The sequence below is a fragment of the Macaca thibetana genome, chromosome 10, assembly GCF_024542745.1.
Source record: "Macaca thibetana thibetana isolate TM-01 chromosome 10, ASM2454274v1, whole genome shotgun sequence".
Taxonomy (NCBI): Eukaryota; Metazoa; Chordata; class Mammalia; order Primates; family Cercopithecidae; genus Macaca; species Macaca thibetana.
The window spans coordinates 18,008,181-18,025,980 of NC_065587.1; the positions used below are offsets into that span (position 1 = coordinate 18,008,181).

Sequence of the window (17,800 nt, forward strand, 5' to 3'; positions counted from 1 at the left end):
GCATCCCAGGATGCTTAGAATGCCTGAGCTAGAGAGGATGTTAGGAGCACTAAGCCTGACCCCACAGTGTTAACAGGTGGGAAAACTGCGGCCCAGGAAAAGGGACAAGCCCAAGGTAAGCAGGCTATTTAGGAGTAGAGCTGAGACTAGGAGCAGGTTCTCTAGATTTCAAATCTGGTGTTCTTTTTCTTAAGGCGTACCTCCTTCCTGTGCTTCCTGATGTTCATATCCTCAGTAATATGTTTAATGATAAGAATATGTTTAGCAAGCATTGCTAACTATCTAGGATGCAAGAAGACCATCAGCTGGGAAAATAGGGAAAGAAGATGAAGTTCCTGCCTCAGGATGAGGTTCCTGTGATCAGCAGTTTCCGTGTAAACATTTGAGTTAAGCTGTAACCTCAGTGGCCAAATGAGACCTGTAAGCACTGTGGAATCCCAGATAGTCAGAGCTCGGAAGAGTCCATTGAGATGATCTAGTCCAACCCCCTCATTTCACAATTGGGAAGATTAAAGCCCAGAGAGGGGCAGTGACTTGACCAAGGTCTCATGGTTACCAGCTAACAAGGCTATCTGCCATCTGGCTCCAGAGCTCAGCCTCCTAACAAGTGCCTTGGAGTGACTCCACCTGCATGGGCTCTTGGACGAGGCAGCCCCATGCCCCCTCCCTACGCATCCCTTTCTGCTGCCTTAGCAGCTCCCTCTCCAGCAGGCACAAGGGCGGGGTCTGGCTGGTGCTTAGACACACACCCCAGTTCCAACCCATTTTGCCTCCCTCAGCCAGGACTCTTCTGGCAAAAACCCAGAAACCTTCCTGGAGCCAGACTGATGACATTACCTACCTTCATCTGCTTGATGGTGTAGACCAGCGTGCCGAAGGGCCCCTCCTTTACCAGCTTCTTCCCCACCACCTTGGCCCGGATCACTGCAGAGACAGCAAGGAGGAGACAATAAGAGGTTAGGAAGGCCTGAACCACATCAGGAACAGCATCTCAGGGCGGGCATGTTAGCCTCCGTGGAGCCTGGAATTGCTCTCTTACCTTGGAGCCAACTGGAATAGATGATTGTGTTTATAAGAGTGGGAATTCCCTGGGGTGAGAGGGAGGTTGGAGGAAAAAGAAGCAGCCACCATTCAAGTTAATTACCCCACATGTTCACAACTGCCAGCTCCAGAACTTCCTAGGCTATAGTCATCCCTTGGCCCCGCCCTGACCCTGGGGATTTTCTTGACTTTGTGACTTCACCATAATCTAAAATCTACTTCTCCTGTTAGAGCCGTTGTCCCCCCTTCCTTGTCCACCTGACAATGCCATGGTCTCCCAGAGCTGTTCTTTTTCCACTAGGACTCCTTTCTAACCACTTCGTTTGGGGCTCTTCCTTTGCATGCATTAATTCGCCACATCTTGATATGTCCACAGGGTTGTGGTGCACCCCAGCTTCCCACAGTGCCCCCAGTTAGCATTCTGGTTGAGCCCTTGGTATCCAGTGCTTAGATAGCAAGGGATGCAATAGAGTCTGAGCTCTGTGGGGATGTGGTAAAGAAGGAGCAATTGGGAGTGGGGGCTCAGGAGCCAGACAGACCTGTTCCAATCTCAGCTCTGCTGTTTATGGCTATTGGGACTGTAGGCAAGTAAATGACTTTGTTTCTGGCCTCATCTTCTATAAAACAGGAATCGTAATGATACCAATCTCCTGAACTGAAGGGATTAGTCAAGATGATGAATTTGACACCGTCTTGAACATAGTTTGCACTAGACAAATGTTATTAATATAATCATCATCATTATCATCACCAAAAATGAAATGGGCTAACCATGGAAGGACTGCTCCAATGAAAACAGCTCCCATTTATTGCACACCCACTATGTGCCATGTACATTTCACTTATTTACTTCTCTTAACTGCCTTACAAGGGCAGTATTAGCATCCACATTATCTAGATAAGGAAACTGACCAAGAAGTGAAACCACTTCCCCTTTCTGAGCCTCAATTTTCTCATCTATAAAGAGGGTGTAACTCTCCTTACATCAGGGAATTGGAATCAGGATTGAACAAAAAATCTTATGAAATTTCCCACTACAGTGTCTGGCAGAAAGGAGTTACCCAGTAGATATTAGTTCACTATGAGTACAAAAGTAATTACACCCAGTGGGTCGAGGGCTGAAAGAGAGGCATTTACCACATACCCTGGGAACACAAAGAATAGAGGACTTGACTTTTAGATTCTACAAGGTTGTGCTTCTCTTTCTGCTTTGTGTGAAAAAGAAGCACCCAAGAGCTGTCTACAGGTATTTGTAAAATCGGCACATGGAGGAGCAAATGGACAGGTCTTGAATACAAAAACTGGAAATTGCTGAGAGTAACATTCGTTGGCTCAATCAAAGAAAAAAAATCATCTAATAATAAGAACCAGCAACAAAAGGCAGGGGGGCTGCCATCAGGGCAGGGAGTGCCTCTGTCAGGGGTTACGATGGGGGTGCTGGATACTTCCATGCTGAGACCTCAACAGGAATTTGGAATGGGGCTTGCTTATGCAGTCATACTTTGAATTACAAATTGAACTCTTTCAGCCCTGAGATCCTATCGTTCTTTCTTACCTCAAGTTGCACTTAGCCTCAAAAGGAGTAGATACTCAATAAATGCTTAAGTAAAATACCCTACACACACACACACACACACACACACACATTCTGGTAGCTCCATTATCCTTCCTCATTGTGGATGCTCCACTATGTATCCCAGTTCTTTGACTCCAGTCTGTTTTTAAAAAAATCTTTACTAAGAACTGATTCTTCATCCCTACTGGATTCTGTCTTGTTTCTTTCCAAATGAGCTTGGATCCTACCCTTCCAGTCAGACATCAAGTCAGGGTTCAGATGAATCAATGGCCCCTTCAGACCTTCCCTGCCAGGGATGGCAATACACAGAGTCATTGGCAAAGTGAGCAATTTAGTGGAGGCAGCTCAAATTAGGAGGAGGCGAGTGGTTGTTTCCAAGTCTGCTGTAAAAACGGGAGGTTGGCAAGATCCCAGGCCAATGTCTCTCAAGATCCTGCATCCACCTCTGTTTCTAACATTGCGGTAGCATTCTCGGCAACAAGCCAGCCTCCCGGAGGCCCTGGGGACTGTTTCCTCCATATTAACTCTCACAGGCAGGTTATAACGGCTTCACCTCCTGGCAGAGGCATGTCTGCCAGCTTTTACCACTGATTCTTCCTGAAGTGATTTGGACCCATCTTCTCTGCTTCATTAACACAGAAGGTAAACAAGGGAGTGAGTCTTGGCTGGGGAGGGGTGGGAGGGGCAAGGCAAAAGGGATTCCTTTAAATAGCAACATCCTGGTTCCAAAATGGCTTGACTTGATTTAGACAGAAGATGTCACAAGCAGACCTGCCCTATAAAGCTAGGTACTGCTGGAAGCTTCTGCACATACAACCAGCCAACTCCTTCCTTACCCCAAATGGCCTGAGCTTGGAACCTTTTCATCTGAGGATAGTTTAGTGAAAAGGATACACTTTCGTAGTGAGGAAGCTGCATTGGAGTTTGGGTTCCACCATTACTGTTTGATCTCTCTGGGGCTCTTTCCTCCTAAATCTCTCTGGCTTTCTTAGCCCAGTGCCTCTCATGTGGCTTACAAGTGACTTGCTTATTACGATTGGACCAGCAACATAGCATTGCATTAAAGAGCCTGGTCTCTGGAGCCTGATAGCCAGGGTTCAAATCCCAGCCTTGCTGCGGGGTGACCTTCAGAAAGTTGCTAAACCTCTCTATGCCTTGGTTTCCTATCTGTAAGATGGAAATGATGACAACAATGCCTCATAAAGTTGCTGTGAGGGTCGTATTAATACAAGCACCGAGAACAGTGTGTAGTCCATCCCAAACCTCATGTGTTTGCTACCACTGTTATTAGCATTATCACCACTATCGTAATGTCTATTTTTTTTCCATCTGAGGGCATACCATCTTCAGACTTCTAACATGCACTATAAGCTAAGGCCTGGGAGTTCTCCCTAGGATGAGAAGAAAGGCAACCTCATAAAAATATTCTGACCTTACAGAACTTCAGGGAGAGGTGGAGAAGCACAGATGGAGTAGTCAGAACAAGTGTAGGAGGTATTTGGGGGCCAGGAGTGCCTACTCCATCACTTGTACCCATCCCACCTTATCACCCATGTGTAACCCAAGAATGGCCTACCAAGACCAGCCAAACAAGATCACAGTCATGGTTCCAAAAGTCTGAGGCAGAGATGGCCCAGTGAAGAGGCCACACCAGTGTTTTCCTTACAAAAACAAAACTTCACTAAACTGAACTACAATTAAGTTACATTCTACCCTCAAAATAGATTCTCAGAGTCCTTCCAAAGTAGAATTGCTGGCCAACTCCAGATCCACCTATTTGGTTTGTGCATTAATCTGTCTGTATTTGCTCCAGTTTCTCCTCTGTAATTCAAATGCATGCTATTTTGTACTCTCCTGTTTGGCAATCAGGGTTCTCCCGAGGCATTCGCTGGCCCAGGGGCCACAGGGAACAAGGGAAGTGGCGTAGGGGGAGGTTGTGGTTTTCCAACAACAGAAGACACTTTTCAAACTCGTAGCTGGCAGTATGTCCAGCCTCCTTCCACCTTGTTGTGGTGGCTGGAAGCCAGCTTTACAGATGGGCCAGGCTGGACACAGGTTGTCTGTACTCCCATTCATGCTGAAGTATGGCCCCTACACTGTCTACCCAGTGCCCCCTAACAGCCAAACCAACACAGGCGTGAACTAGGTTGGTGTCTGGAACATTGGGTTGGGTGCTGGTGAGGGTGACAACAAGAAATAGAAGTCCTATTTCCTGCTTCCACTGATGGCTAGTCTAGTGGGGAGATAAGGTTTAAAAGTTTATGGCTGGCCGGGTGCGGAGGCTCACCACTGTAATCCCAGCACTTTGGGAGGCTGAGGTGGGCGGATCACGAGGTCAAGAGATTGAGACCATCCTGGCCAGCACGGTGAAACCCCATCTCTACTAAAATACAAAAATTAGCTGGGCGTGGGGCTGCCTGTAGTCCCAGCTACTTGGGAGGCTGAGGCAAGAGAATCACTTGAACCTAGGAGGGAGAGGTTGCAGTGAGCCGAGCTTGCGCCACTGTACTCTAGCCTGGCGACAGAGCGAGACTCCGTCTAAAAAAAATTTTTTTTTAAAAGTTTATGGCTAGAGGACTTGTCTCCAAGGTACAGAAGCACCAATCAGAGAAGGGAGAGGTGAGGCTCAGCGTGAATCTCAGCCTCTGAGTCTCTCTTGTCTCTCTAGAATCTCTTTTGCTCTTAGGAAGAGAATCTGAGCTTCTGGGGGTCTGGTGGTCAAAAGAAGCAAGGAAGATGCTGGGTGTGGTGGCACATGCCTATAATCTCACCACTTTGGGAGGCCAAGGCAGGAGGATCACTTGAGCTCAGGAGTTCCAGACCAGCCTGGGCAACACAGTGAGACCTTGTCTTTATAAAAAATAGAAAATTATAAAAAATTTTAAAAATTAGCCGGGCATGGTGCCATGTATTCATAGTCTCATAGTCTCAGCTACTCAGGAGGCTGAGGTGGGAGGATTGCTTGAGCTATATCATGCCATTGCACTCCAGCCTAGGTGACAGAGCAAGACTCTGTCTCACTGAAGAAAAAAGAAAGAAGAAGAAGGAGAAGGAGGAGGAGGAGGAGGAGCAGGAGGAGGAGGAGGAGAAGGAGGAGGAGGAAACAAGGGAGAGATTGATTAAGGAATAAGCAGTATTTCAATGTAAAAGTATCTACAAAGAAACTAGGATGTGTATTCTTATGTAATTGGCACATTGATCTATAAATATACATGGGGCCCTCTGGAATATATCATGCACCTGAGGAGCCAGGCATAAAGGGGTATCTCTATTGAACTGTCTTTGCTTCCTTTGAATATTTGTTTGGGCAAGAGTGCTAGTAAGAGTTTACAAAAGCAAGGCAAACAAGGCACACCTCTTCCACAAATATACCTTCATGCTGCCTTTCCCCACCTCCAGCTCTAGCAATATAGACCACAGTGGCACAAGTTTTAACAAAGAATAATTTTCCAATGGCAATTGGGATTGAGTTTCCAGAAAAGCTTACTGGTGCGTCTCCAGAAACTGCACATGTGCTGTTCATCAGCATAAACAGAGTGGGGCAAGATACCCTTGAGCTGTCCTCCCTCTCTCAGTTTCTATCCCCCATCCAACCATTGTCAACCAAATCCAGACCCTTCTTCCCCGACCTGATGGTTGGACTTCCCTACTGGCAGGCTAGAAGGCTGAGCAACAATGCTACCCATTTGGCTGGTCTGGGGATCAAGGACCCGTAACTAATTAATGGGTACTAACTTAGGACTCGGGGTTCCACCCATGTTAGCATCAAGGGAAGAGCAGTACAAATCCTCTCCATGACTTAGGAGTTGATTCATGCCATCTAGCAGGTGAGATACCACTGCCACCACACACGCACGCACACACACACGCACACACACACGCTCACACACACATACATATGCACACACGCGCACACACACACACACACATACACACACACACGCACACACACACGCATACACACACACACGCACACCCATTCCTGTCTCTCCAAAGGCCCCATGGAATGATTTTGCTGGTTTAAGGCATGGTTTTTAGAAGGACAGCAAGGATAAGTAAGGGACGTCTGGCTAGCGGGTAGACTGCATTTCTTCAAAAGCAGAAGTCACTGTTAGTGTCAATCCCAGGGAAGGGGCTGCTCTTCTGATGGGACCCCAGCAGGCAGGCTCTAGGTAAGAAGAAAAGCCTGGACCATGGGCTCACATCTTGGGCCTAGACTTGGAGGAAAAGAGAGATCTGGAAATGTTGGAATGATGCCCTCCCCATGAAAACACACCAAAAAGGAGGAAAGAGGGATCCCTGTCACCCAGCTTGTCTCACAGCCCCTTCATGTGTATTTTATCATCTCCCACAGGATGACAAAGGGAGGGGCCTTGCTGAGGCCGGAGTGCTCACGGCAAGGGCAATAGGTCAGGGACCCACAGGGAGTTCGGCCCGGAGCCCGCCAAGCAAGTCTTTTTCCTGCCCACCTTGGACACTCCACAATGCAGCCTGCCCAAGGAGGGCAGAGCCGGGCTCTCACACTCTTCATTCAAGAACTGCAAACTGCTTGCTTTTCTTAGCATCACATCAGTGTATCTAGAGGAGAAGGAAGGGAACTAGAACATACTGATAACAACCACTACCATTTATCAAATGCCTCCTAGGTGCCAAGCAACGTGCGCATGTTCTTTAACGCTGTCCTCATGGCCACCTGGTGAGGTGGCTACTGTTGTGGCTATTCATGTCCCTACTTTCCAACTGTGGAAGATGAGGATCAGGTAGCCTGTAAGCTGTTTTGCATCCTATTGGGAAAAAAAAAAAAGGGAGGTCCTCAGGACAGCAGACCACCTAGAAACCTTTACATGAGGTTCACATGGGTTGCAAAATAGTTCATAATTTTACTGCACACTTTCACTGCAGAGGATCAGAGAAGAAGATTGATACCTAAAAGGAAGGACCCTTGATAAGCTCCCAGTGAGCCTCACATCCCTTACATCACCCACCCACAACCCTTCCCAATCACTTACGCAAACACACGTCCTCTGATTAGTAATAAAAATCTAGAAGTCATCGCCATCAGCAATATAACAGTGTATCTATCATCTGTTTAGACTCTTGTGCTCCCCAGCAAGGCTTTCATGGAATAAAAACAAATAACTTGGAAACCACAAAACCACACGCTCCCTCAGGTTTCTCCCAACACTGGAAGTCTGAGGTTAATTAGATTGATTAATTAAATGAGACAATATATACGTACAAAGGTACTTTGTAACCCTGAAGCTAGACAAATGATACACTGTTATATTGCTGATGGTGATTACTTGTAGATTCTTAAATTTACTAATCACAGGAAAACAGCAAGAGGAATCCAGAAAGATTCTTGTGATTCAGCATTTCCTCATCCCCCCAGGATCTTGAGAGCCTTCCTCCAGTGACGCTTCTCAAGGTCCTTCTCAGGTATCTGCTGCCTCTTTGGGGATGATTTGATGATGTCTAGGTGAGAGGAAAGGGCCTTCGGAACTAAGGATGAAAAGCAGAGGCCTGAAGGGCCTGCCTGGACCGGGTCCCTCTGATTACCAGCCTATTGATCACCACAATACCAACCCCCAAAAAAAATCCTCCCAAAAGACTCAGAAGCTGAAAGGACAGATCAAGAAAACTAGAGAAGTGATCACGGCGTACTGGAATGAAAAACAGGCATGGAGCGCGTGGGGTCTGGGTGAAGCTGCTGCCCTGCTTCTGTGTGACCTTGGTCAAGTCACTTCCCATCCCAGCAGATAAATTGTGGGTGATAATTACCAGCCTCCAAGGGTGCCTACAATAACCTAGGCAGCCTCCCCGCAAACCTCTCCAAAGCCGTGCTTGTCAAAGTCACCCATGACCTTCTTGGTGCTCAGTCCAGTCATCAAGGAGCAGGTTCTTGGTCCTGCTATTTTCTTCCAGCTTGTGGGTCTCAGTACCATCTGCACAACTGACAGCTCCCACACTTTTGCCACCGCCAACCTAGAACTCTCATGACTTTTTAAAAAAAAAAAAAAACAAATTGTATTTTTATTTTAAGTTCTGGGGTACATGTGCAGGATGTGCAGATTTGTCACAAAGGTAAACATGTACCATAGTGGTTTGCTGCACCTGTCAACCCATCACCTAGGTATTAAGCCCAGCATGCATTAGCTATTTTTCCTAATGCTCTCCCTCCCCCTACCCTACCCACCACCAGGCTCCAGTGTATGTTGTTCCCCTCCCTGATGACCTTTTTACTTATATATCCCAGAGTCTACATTTAATCTACATTTATACCTGCAAGTCTAATAAAACATCTCAAATTCGACCCATCCAACTCATGGGTCAATTTCCCGAGATTTTCCTTCTTAATCTCAGGAAATTACAGCTCGCTGCACTGCACACCCTGGCACCCAAACGTGTTCTCAGGGTCTCTGACCATGCAGTTCCCTCTGCTGGAACACTCTTTCTTCACTTGGTGGGGGACCTTCCCTGATCCCTGATCCCTGATCCCTGATCCTGATCCATGCACATTCCTCCCCCACCTCACAATCGCTTGGCTCCCCGCACTGTGCTCCATCAGACACTGGCCACCATCTGACACTATGCATTAACTTGCTTCTTTACTGATCATCTCTCCCCATTAAAATGTAAGCCTCCCCTGGGCAGCAGGTTCTTTGCTTTACCTATTGCTGTAGCCAAAGCTGCCCGAAGAGTGCCTGGCACTTAACAGGTACCTCATATGTATTTGCTGAATATGGGAAGCTAAGTGTGATTTCATGTATAAAGTGTCACACAGAAAGGGTGATTTAAAAACAGATACATAACTACTGTGCAAGCTCTGCCAAATGACCAATTTTTCTGAGTCTTATTCAATCAGAAGGGGATAATAGCAATTCTCGGTTCACAGGGTCAGATACACAACTGTTCAGCAACCAGGAAGGTGCTTGAGTGCTAGACATATATAGGGATACAGGGATAAATAAGGCTCCTAGGAACTCAAGGGCTAGAGGTAAGAGAGACTGGCAGTGATACTCAACTAAGGCAGGCTCAGTAATATAAGCAAGGATGGAAAGCCAGGATAGAGCCAAGAGGAGATGAAGTCCGTCTCAGAGGAGGGGTGTCAGGGAAGCGCCCTGGAGATGGCATCAGATCTGAGCATCAGCCCATCCTGCAGAAGAGACTCAGTTTGCTGCGTCTGAATCCAGAGGAGGCAGAAGTCTGGACCCAATCTGGGTAGGGGGAGGTAAGGACAGCAGCTGGAAACAAGGCAGAATCACAGCCGGGCTCTGAGCAAAGCCAGAGCCGATCTCCCGCCTTTCCAGGAAGATGATGACCCCCCAACTCCCACTGCAAGAGCATGGGGGCTGGGGGCTGGGGCTGGGGAGCAGCGAGCAGCCTGAGTGAGGAGGAACTCTCCTCTCTCTTCAGACAAGTCCCACAAATAGGCTCTTCCTGCATCCTACCCCAGTCCCCCAGGGCCCTTCTCTCTTGTCCGTTTCAAAGGCCCTTTTTGTTGATGTCAAAGCCAAGGCCAGACCGTTAACATGCACTCCCCATCAAGATAAGGAGTCCCAGTTCAAAGCCTGTCCTGACTAACTCTTTCCGTTAAGTAAAAATATTAATGTTGGTTTTATTTAAGCAGGTTTTTTTGGCAAGAAATGAACGCCTGTGGCTAAAAATAAACCCAAAGACACACACTCAGAAAATCTGGAAAGCTGCAAATCATTTCAACCCAAGTTTCCATCTCAGGGAAAGCTATTAAACCCGGAGGATATGAAAACCTCCCTGCCCAGAGACTCCTGTTTCTCAGTGCCTGCCTTGTGTTCCGGGGTCCCCAGGGCAGGTCTGTCCTGGGGATGCCCTGTCCTGGACCTCTCGGGGAAGAGGAGGAGGGGCCTTTGTGAGCTCCTGGCTCTCCTCACCTTGTGAGCAGGATGGGTTTCTGCTTGAGCGGTCTGGGAAACACTCAGGGCCCCTGCTGACGTCTGTTGCAGATGAAATGAAGGGGCCGCGGAGGGGAGGGAAGGAAACACAGGCTCAGGAAGGTCAGGCTTCCTGGAACTTTGAGATTACCCAAAAGAACACAGCACAAAATTAGCATCCCATGCTGGTGTTCATGTGTTATGGGGCGACCTCAATTTTACACAATGAAATGACAAAATTTAAGAGGAGTCTCTCCTTATAGGTGTATGCCTAGACTTGGGATGAATGCATTTGATGTTTAATCTAACTGCCTAAAGTCAGCCACTCTTGATTTCTTCCTGGGGCCACCAGTAATTTGGGAGAAAGGTACAGATCCCTTGGTCTGGGACAGGGCGAAAGTCCCAGGGCTGGCTGATTCCTGGATTGAGGGCCGACTTACCTGGGGAGGGAGGACTTTGAATCTCAGAAGGGTGATGGTGTTTCTGTGACCTGGGTTTCTAAGGGTCCAGTGAGGCGACTGCCCCAAAGCATTCACCAAGCATGATTAGAATCACTGAGGCTTTTACTCTGCAAAGGGCTGTCAGGTGGGAAATGTCAAAGCCCCAAAGGATAGACAGTGGGAAACACAGTCCTTCTTCCATAAGTCCCTCACATTCTCCCAGGAACGAATGGGATCCACAACCCTCATTTACATCCTCACCTACACCTCCCTTGGGTTTGCAGTATCTACAGGACTATTCTGCATAGCTAGGTGACATATATATGGCTCTCCAGAGCTGGGACCATACCTCAAATGCTATCACTCTAAAGCTTCCAGCCCCCATCACTATATGAACCTATCTTACGATGCCCCTTGCCTGGGTGAGAATCACTTCCTCCCCGTGCATCTGCCTGTACCTTTGGCTTCCTGCAAGACCCACCCATCTGAAATGCCACTTCCTCCAGGAAGCCTTCTGTCCACCCCAGGCCAAGCTAGTCCACCTCTCTTCTGCTTGGTTTTCCTCTCTTTCTTCCAGCACGTGTTCTTCTTTAATGATTGGTTCCTTGGACACTCACTAGCATCACTAATTACCAGATGGCAGGGACTGCATCTGGGACTCCAGCACCTGGCATAGAGCCTAGATTGTGGCCAGGGTTCCCAAAAATGTTGAATGAATGAATGAATGAGGCTGTGGGAGGGCACCAAAGGTATACAATAACGAAGCCGGGGATGGTTTTGTGTTTGGCTTCTTGGAGCGCTGGGTCAGGAATCCTTGTTCCATAGGGTTACTCAGAAAAGGAAGGGAAGAGTAAAAATGTGATCTAGAGAGGCCAAATATGGACGTTGTTCCAAAATATTGAAGACTAACCTCCAAAAAGAGGCAAGTCACAGGACCCTATTACAGGAGACCCCCATGAACTTGTTGATGTGTCTGTGGGAGGACAGCACCCAAATGCTACCAACGGATGAAGAACCCAAGGCTCAGCACCCTAAGGAAGTCAGTGGTGACACCAAAATTAGCCCCAGGAGTCTCCACCCAAGGCACTCCTTGCTAGACCTGCTGGCTCCTCTGCAGGCCCTCCGGCCTCCAGCTGCCCCTCTTCCTTGGGGTAGCACTCAGGAAATATGTGGCAGACTGTTTCTTCAGGCCCCATCTCCAGGTCCTGTGTCCCTCTCTGCCGTACTGTTAGTTGTTTGTTTTATTTTGCCCACCCCCCTCCTCCTTCTCCTCAAATATACTTGAAATTCATTGATTCACTTGTCTGCTGTTTATTCAGAAGTATTTCAGGAAGCATCTCAGATCCTGGGCCATGTCTTGAGGATTCAGTAATAAGCAGGTAGACAAAGTTCCTACCTTTAATAACCTTATTTTACTCTTGTGAGACAAGAAGATAGGCAGTTATAGTCCAGGGAGCCACAGGAGCATGCAGCAGACACATCTGGCCAGCCTGGACGTGCCGGAGGGCGACATCCTGCCTGAGCTGGGATTAGAGAATCACTAGAGACAGTTAAGAGAAAGAGAAAGGAAAGGATCTTCTGGTCATGGCTGGAGCAGAGGCAGAGGCCTGGAGGCTGGAGAGTCCGGCCCATTGGCGAGACAGAAAACAGAGAGTTCAACAAAGTACAGGGGTGCCTTGCAGTAGGCGATAATTCCCAGCTTGGTCGGTTGGGTCTTGCTCCATCATGGGATAGTAACATTTCTTAGGTGGACTTCTCCCTGAGGCTAGTGATAAAGACTTATTACTCTGTCACTGCCCATAGCCTTTAGGATTGCATGTATCCAAATGGGTGCCCAAACAGTCCATTGATAGGAGGCCCCCGAAGCCCCAAGAAACCCCTAGAAACAAGTCTGGGTCTTTGCATCAGACCCCCAAATGATCTCATTCCAGTACACATCTCATTTCTAATCTTCAAAGTTAATATTTAATGTTTCTCTATCTCTCTGTACCCTCTCTCCCCTGAAGCCCTTTAACCTCTTGGAGTGGTTTCGCCCTGGGTGTTTTGGCTGGGCATCTGTGCTGTGCTCTGTGGAGACACCAAGTTTAAGGGGGCATGCCGACCTCTTAAAAGCTCAAGCCCACTCAGGGGTCAGAGGCGCCAACTTGCTCAGTGCCATGCAAGTGCACTCGGTGAGGGGGGCTGAGACCACCCCCAATCCCCTGAGAGTGGTCCAGCCTCTCCACAGGGGCCCATGGGAAACTTTATCCCACACAAGTGGCCACCAGAATAGCAGCATGGTCTTCAACCACAGCCTCTTTGAAGCAGTGCCCAGAAAAATACCATGCCCTCAAACGGTTCTCAGAACTTCCAGCTTTCAGGTCGGGGCATTCGTGAAGCCCAAACAGCTGGCAACATCTCAGGAGCCATCTATAGCATTTTATTTTTCCCCTAATTGGGATTTGGTGTGCTAGGAGAGCTGAGGGACTCTGGCATAGGCCTAGGAGCAGGTCCACCGTTAGCCAAAGGACCACCCTCCTTTGCACACCAGACCTGCAGATGCAGTCTTTGCAGACAGCAAATCTGTTCCCAGAATGCACCAGCAGTGGGCAGGAGACTTTCTTGTGGTTTGAACAAGAGCCAATGGCTGCTCTGTCCCTGGAGTTTACACAGCACAGATGCCAAGGAGACCCTGGTACATCTATAACTTACCCTTCATGTGGCTTTTAAAATAGTGTAGGCTTTCTTCACCTTTAAGTTCCACAAGCTTGAAGGTCGTGGATGCCCAGGGACAGAGTTTGGAAGGCCCACCTGCTGTAGCAGGTATCCCCTACCCAGGCTCACTCAGCACCTCCCCGCCAGCTCACAACCATGTCACTCACATAGTGGGCACTCAGGTAGAAACAGGTATGAGAAAAATGAGCCCATTCATAGGTCTTCAAGCCCTAAGACCATTATCAGGAATCAATAACACTGAGGGTACGGAGGAATGATTAGAGATAAGATCCAAGTCCTTTTAAGGAAACCTTCGTTTTAAATAAAATAAATAAGTAAAGAATGCTAACTGCTGCCCTCTTTGGTCAAAGTGGGTAATGGCAGAACTATAAAGCCAACCTCTGGTATTTCTGAACCACCTGCCCCGACCTTGAAGTGTGACAGGGAGATGGAGTCATCAATAAAGAAGGAAAAGACCATCTATTCTATGAACATCTTGTCTGCAATCACGGTGCCTAAACCTCTTATTCATTCAGTAAATATTCATTGAGTGCTTACTATGTGCCAGGCACTGTGTGAGGTGGCAGAAACAGAAAAGTGAACAAGACAGACACACTTTACAAACAGTATATCTTACTCTTAAAACCAGCTCCCAAAATGTGTCGCTTTATTTCCACTGAGCATAGAAAGAAAACAAGTCTCAGGATATAACGTTAAGAAACTTGTCAAAGGTCACACAGTTAGGAATCCAAATATGCCCAGCAGCAAAGCTCATCCTCTTTCTACTACTAAACATTTAACAAATCTGCAACACCCCACCAAGTCAAATGCATTGGAAATGCAGAGATAGGGAAGATTCCCAAGTCTGAATTAGGAGAGAAGGGCTTGTATAAGTCACAGATGGTGAGAACTTTGAGGTGGAGTTAACTCCCCATAACTCTTGTAATGTCTAAGAATGTCATCCACTGGTGAAGTCTGGATTCAAATCTCCACTTACAGACTGGGTGGGCCCCAGGGCTCTCAATGTCAGGTTGAGGGTACCTTGGCTTGCAGACAAAGGGCAGGAAGAGAGAAGTCCAGTAACTGACCTCAAGCCCCATGGTTTGAAGACAGGGAACTCAGGCCTTTGCACCAAAGAGAATGGCAAGGGGCGAACAAGTATACTTTTCTAGATGTCGCATCGGCAGCCATGGTCTAAAGCTCTCAGTTGCAAAGCCTTGGGGCCTTTGCACATGCCATTCTATCTGCATGAGACCCTCTTCTGCTCCCCATTACCTATCAACTGCCACTCATACTTCACATTTAAAATCAAAGGACACTCCCTCACATAAAGCCATCCCCAGCCACCTCCTGCAAACATGAGACTAGAACAGAACCCCTCTTTTGTATTCTCAGGGGTCCTAGTGTGTATGTAACTATATGTTTGTAGATTCATTTGAATCACGTCTCATCCTCTTTCTTCCCCGCCCCCACATATTCACTAAATTTTGCCAAAATTACATCTTGCTTTGCTCACCATTGTATCTAACGGCAACATCTCACAGTGTCCGGAACATAGTAGGTACTCAGTAAATAGTTGCTGGGTGAAATAAGACATCTTTTCCATCTTGGCCCTTATTGATTGCTTCCTAAGAGGAGTCTATCACGCTGCCTTTCTCTACTGTGCACTCTGTCACCAAGTATGTGCAATTAGCTGCAACATTCCAACGCCAATTCCGTTGCATGAGCTGACTCAGAAGAATGTATAGGGTTTTGATCATGGAAAGAAAAGAAAGATGGTCCAGGCAATGGAAACAGCACAAACAAGGGCACAGCAATCAGACCAAGCCTGGCATGTCGGAGGTCACATGACTGAGGACTGCAAAGACCCTGGCTGGAGAGAAGAAGAGGAGGCCACTAGTTCATTGTGACCAAAGGGAACGTCCAGTTCCCTGGGTGACAGATAGAAGCTTGGATGGAGGATTCTTTAAGACTGTTCCACAGACTAGGTCTGCTGTGGATCCAGTCATTTCTGGGTCTCACGCAGACCCCTCTCCAGGTGCCAGGATGGTATCCTGTACCAGATAGGAATCCTGTTTTCTGGGTTTATGGGCCACCCGGAGTGCACCTCTCCCCATAAAGCATAGGACCAGCTGTACTCTTTGAAGGAGGACTGTAATGAAAAACTGCACATGCCTGCTTCTGGACACTAGGGTCCTCTAGAGCAATCGCCACACCACAAAGTATCTGCAAAGCATACACAGCGCCAGCCACCTCCCCCTGCCACCTCCACTGCACATCTGAAAGCTGGCAGGGTTTTGCCTAAGTGACCAGTGGCCGCATGTAACACTTCTGACTCTGCCTGCCCATGGGAGGCTCCTATCAAAAGGTGGGCTCGGCTGGGTGCAGTGGCTCATGCCTGTAATCCCAGCACTTTGGGAGGCCAAGGCTGATCACCTGAGGTCAGGAGTTCGAGACCAACCTGACCAACATGGTGGAACCCCGTCTCTACTAAAAATACAAAAAAAAAAAAAAAAAATTAGCCGGCCATGGTGGTGGAGGCCTGTAATCCCAGCTACTTGGGAGGCTGAGGCAGGAGAATGTCTTGAACCTGGGAGGCGGAGGCTGCAGTGAGCCGAGATCGTGCCACTGCACTCCAATCTGGGCGACAAGAGTAAGACTCCATCTCAAAAAAAAAAAAAAAAAAAGGGTAGGCTCATGTAGTGAAGCACACCTCCAACCCCTGTTGCTAGCTGTTCCTGGCTGGAACAAATTGGAATACATTTTCCATTATATGCCAGTGCTCTTGGAGGATAAGCAATGAGAGTACCAGGGATGAACACATTTGGTCAAACACTGACACAGAAAGCAGGAGGATGGTCATGTGGGTAGTTCCCCACTTTCCCTAATTATAAAAATCCTATTGTCAATGATTACAATACTAATTATAATACTGTTATTAGTCACAATAGGTGCCATTAGCTATCAGGCGCTTTCCATGCATGATCAGTGCTAAATGCTTTCCATGGATTTTCCCATTTGAGCCTCACTAAGGCCCTATAAAGTAAGTGTTGTCATGAGCCCATCTTTTAGAAATCAAGGCCTGTAAAGAAGAAGTGACTCTCCCCAGATCATCTAATGAGGAAGTGGTGGACATAGCATGCCAGTCCGGGCAGCCTGAATTGGGAGCCCCTACTTTTCATCTCTGGGTCCTACCTGCCTTCCAGAAGGACACGTTTAACTATAGCACAGTGGCATGGGCACATTTCACAGGCCACAGACTTTAGGTTGGGTGGGACCTTCAGGGTCACTCAGTGTAAGCTCCTTTGAATTTCTTCTACAGTCCCATCCCAAGGTTAAACTGCCCGGTGTGCAACCATCTCTGACCTAGGTCAGCCTGTTCCATGTCAAGCCATTTTTTTGACTTTAAAAAAAATTCTCCTTTGGACTGCCTCCCTGTGGCTTTCTCCCACCTAGGTGACATCTTGGGCTTACAAAAAAACAAGATATTTGAAAAGAAGGGTCATGTTTCCCAAATCAGATCCAGGGTAAATATTTTCATAGATTAGGATGGTCTCTCCCTGCTTATGACATGGTCCCATGTCCTTCGACCATCTCAGTCTTGCTGGGGGCCAATGACTCTCTAATTGCTTTGTCAGGGATTAAATGCAAATTTCCCAGGAGCCACTGATCAGTACACAAGGTTGAGAGTTCACCTTCCCCACTTGGAATCTTTTTACTGCTGGTAGGACAGCTTGAGACTTTGCCGTCATCTATTTAAATACTTCTTCTAGTGTTAAAAAATGTGTTAAAAAGGTAGATCTTGCTGGGCGCGGTGGCTCATGCCTGTAATCCCAGGACTTTGGGAGGTCGAGGCAGGTGAATCCCTTGAGCTCAGGAGCTTGAGAGCAGCCTGAGCAGCAAGGTAAAACCCTGTCTCTATGAAAAATCCGAAAAAAAAAATTAGCTGGGCATGGTAGTATGTACTTGTAGTCCCAGCTACTTGGGAGGCTGAGGGAAAAGGATCACTTGAGCCTAGAAAGTTGAGACTGCAGGGAGCCAATATCGTGCCACTGCACTCCAGCTGAGTGACAGAGTGGGACTCCATCTCAGAAAAAAAGGGGGGCAAGTATATCTCATGTTAAGTATTATCACAATAA

At 47.6% G+C, this 17,800-nt stretch overlaps 2 protein-coding genes across 7 annotated transcripts in view; one reads left to right on the top strand and one right to left on the bottom strand.

Annotated features, from left to right (window-relative positions):
* The window catches only part of SYN3 (synapsin III), a 556,822-nt gene that overhangs the window by 202,359 nt on the left and 336,663 nt on the right, over nt 1-17,800 (top strand). The window lies entirely within an intron of this gene.
* TIMP3 (TIMP metallopeptidase inhibitor 3) overlaps nt 1-17,800 on the bottom strand; it is a 61,825-nt gene that overhangs the window by 12,783 nt on the left and 31,242 nt on the right. Inside the window, exon 2 of the mRNA XM_050745870.1 lies at nt 842-924. Within this exon, the coding sequence (XP_050601827.1) occupies nt 842-924 (83 nt within the window). The remainder of the gene's footprint in view (nt 1-841; nt 925-17,800) is intronic.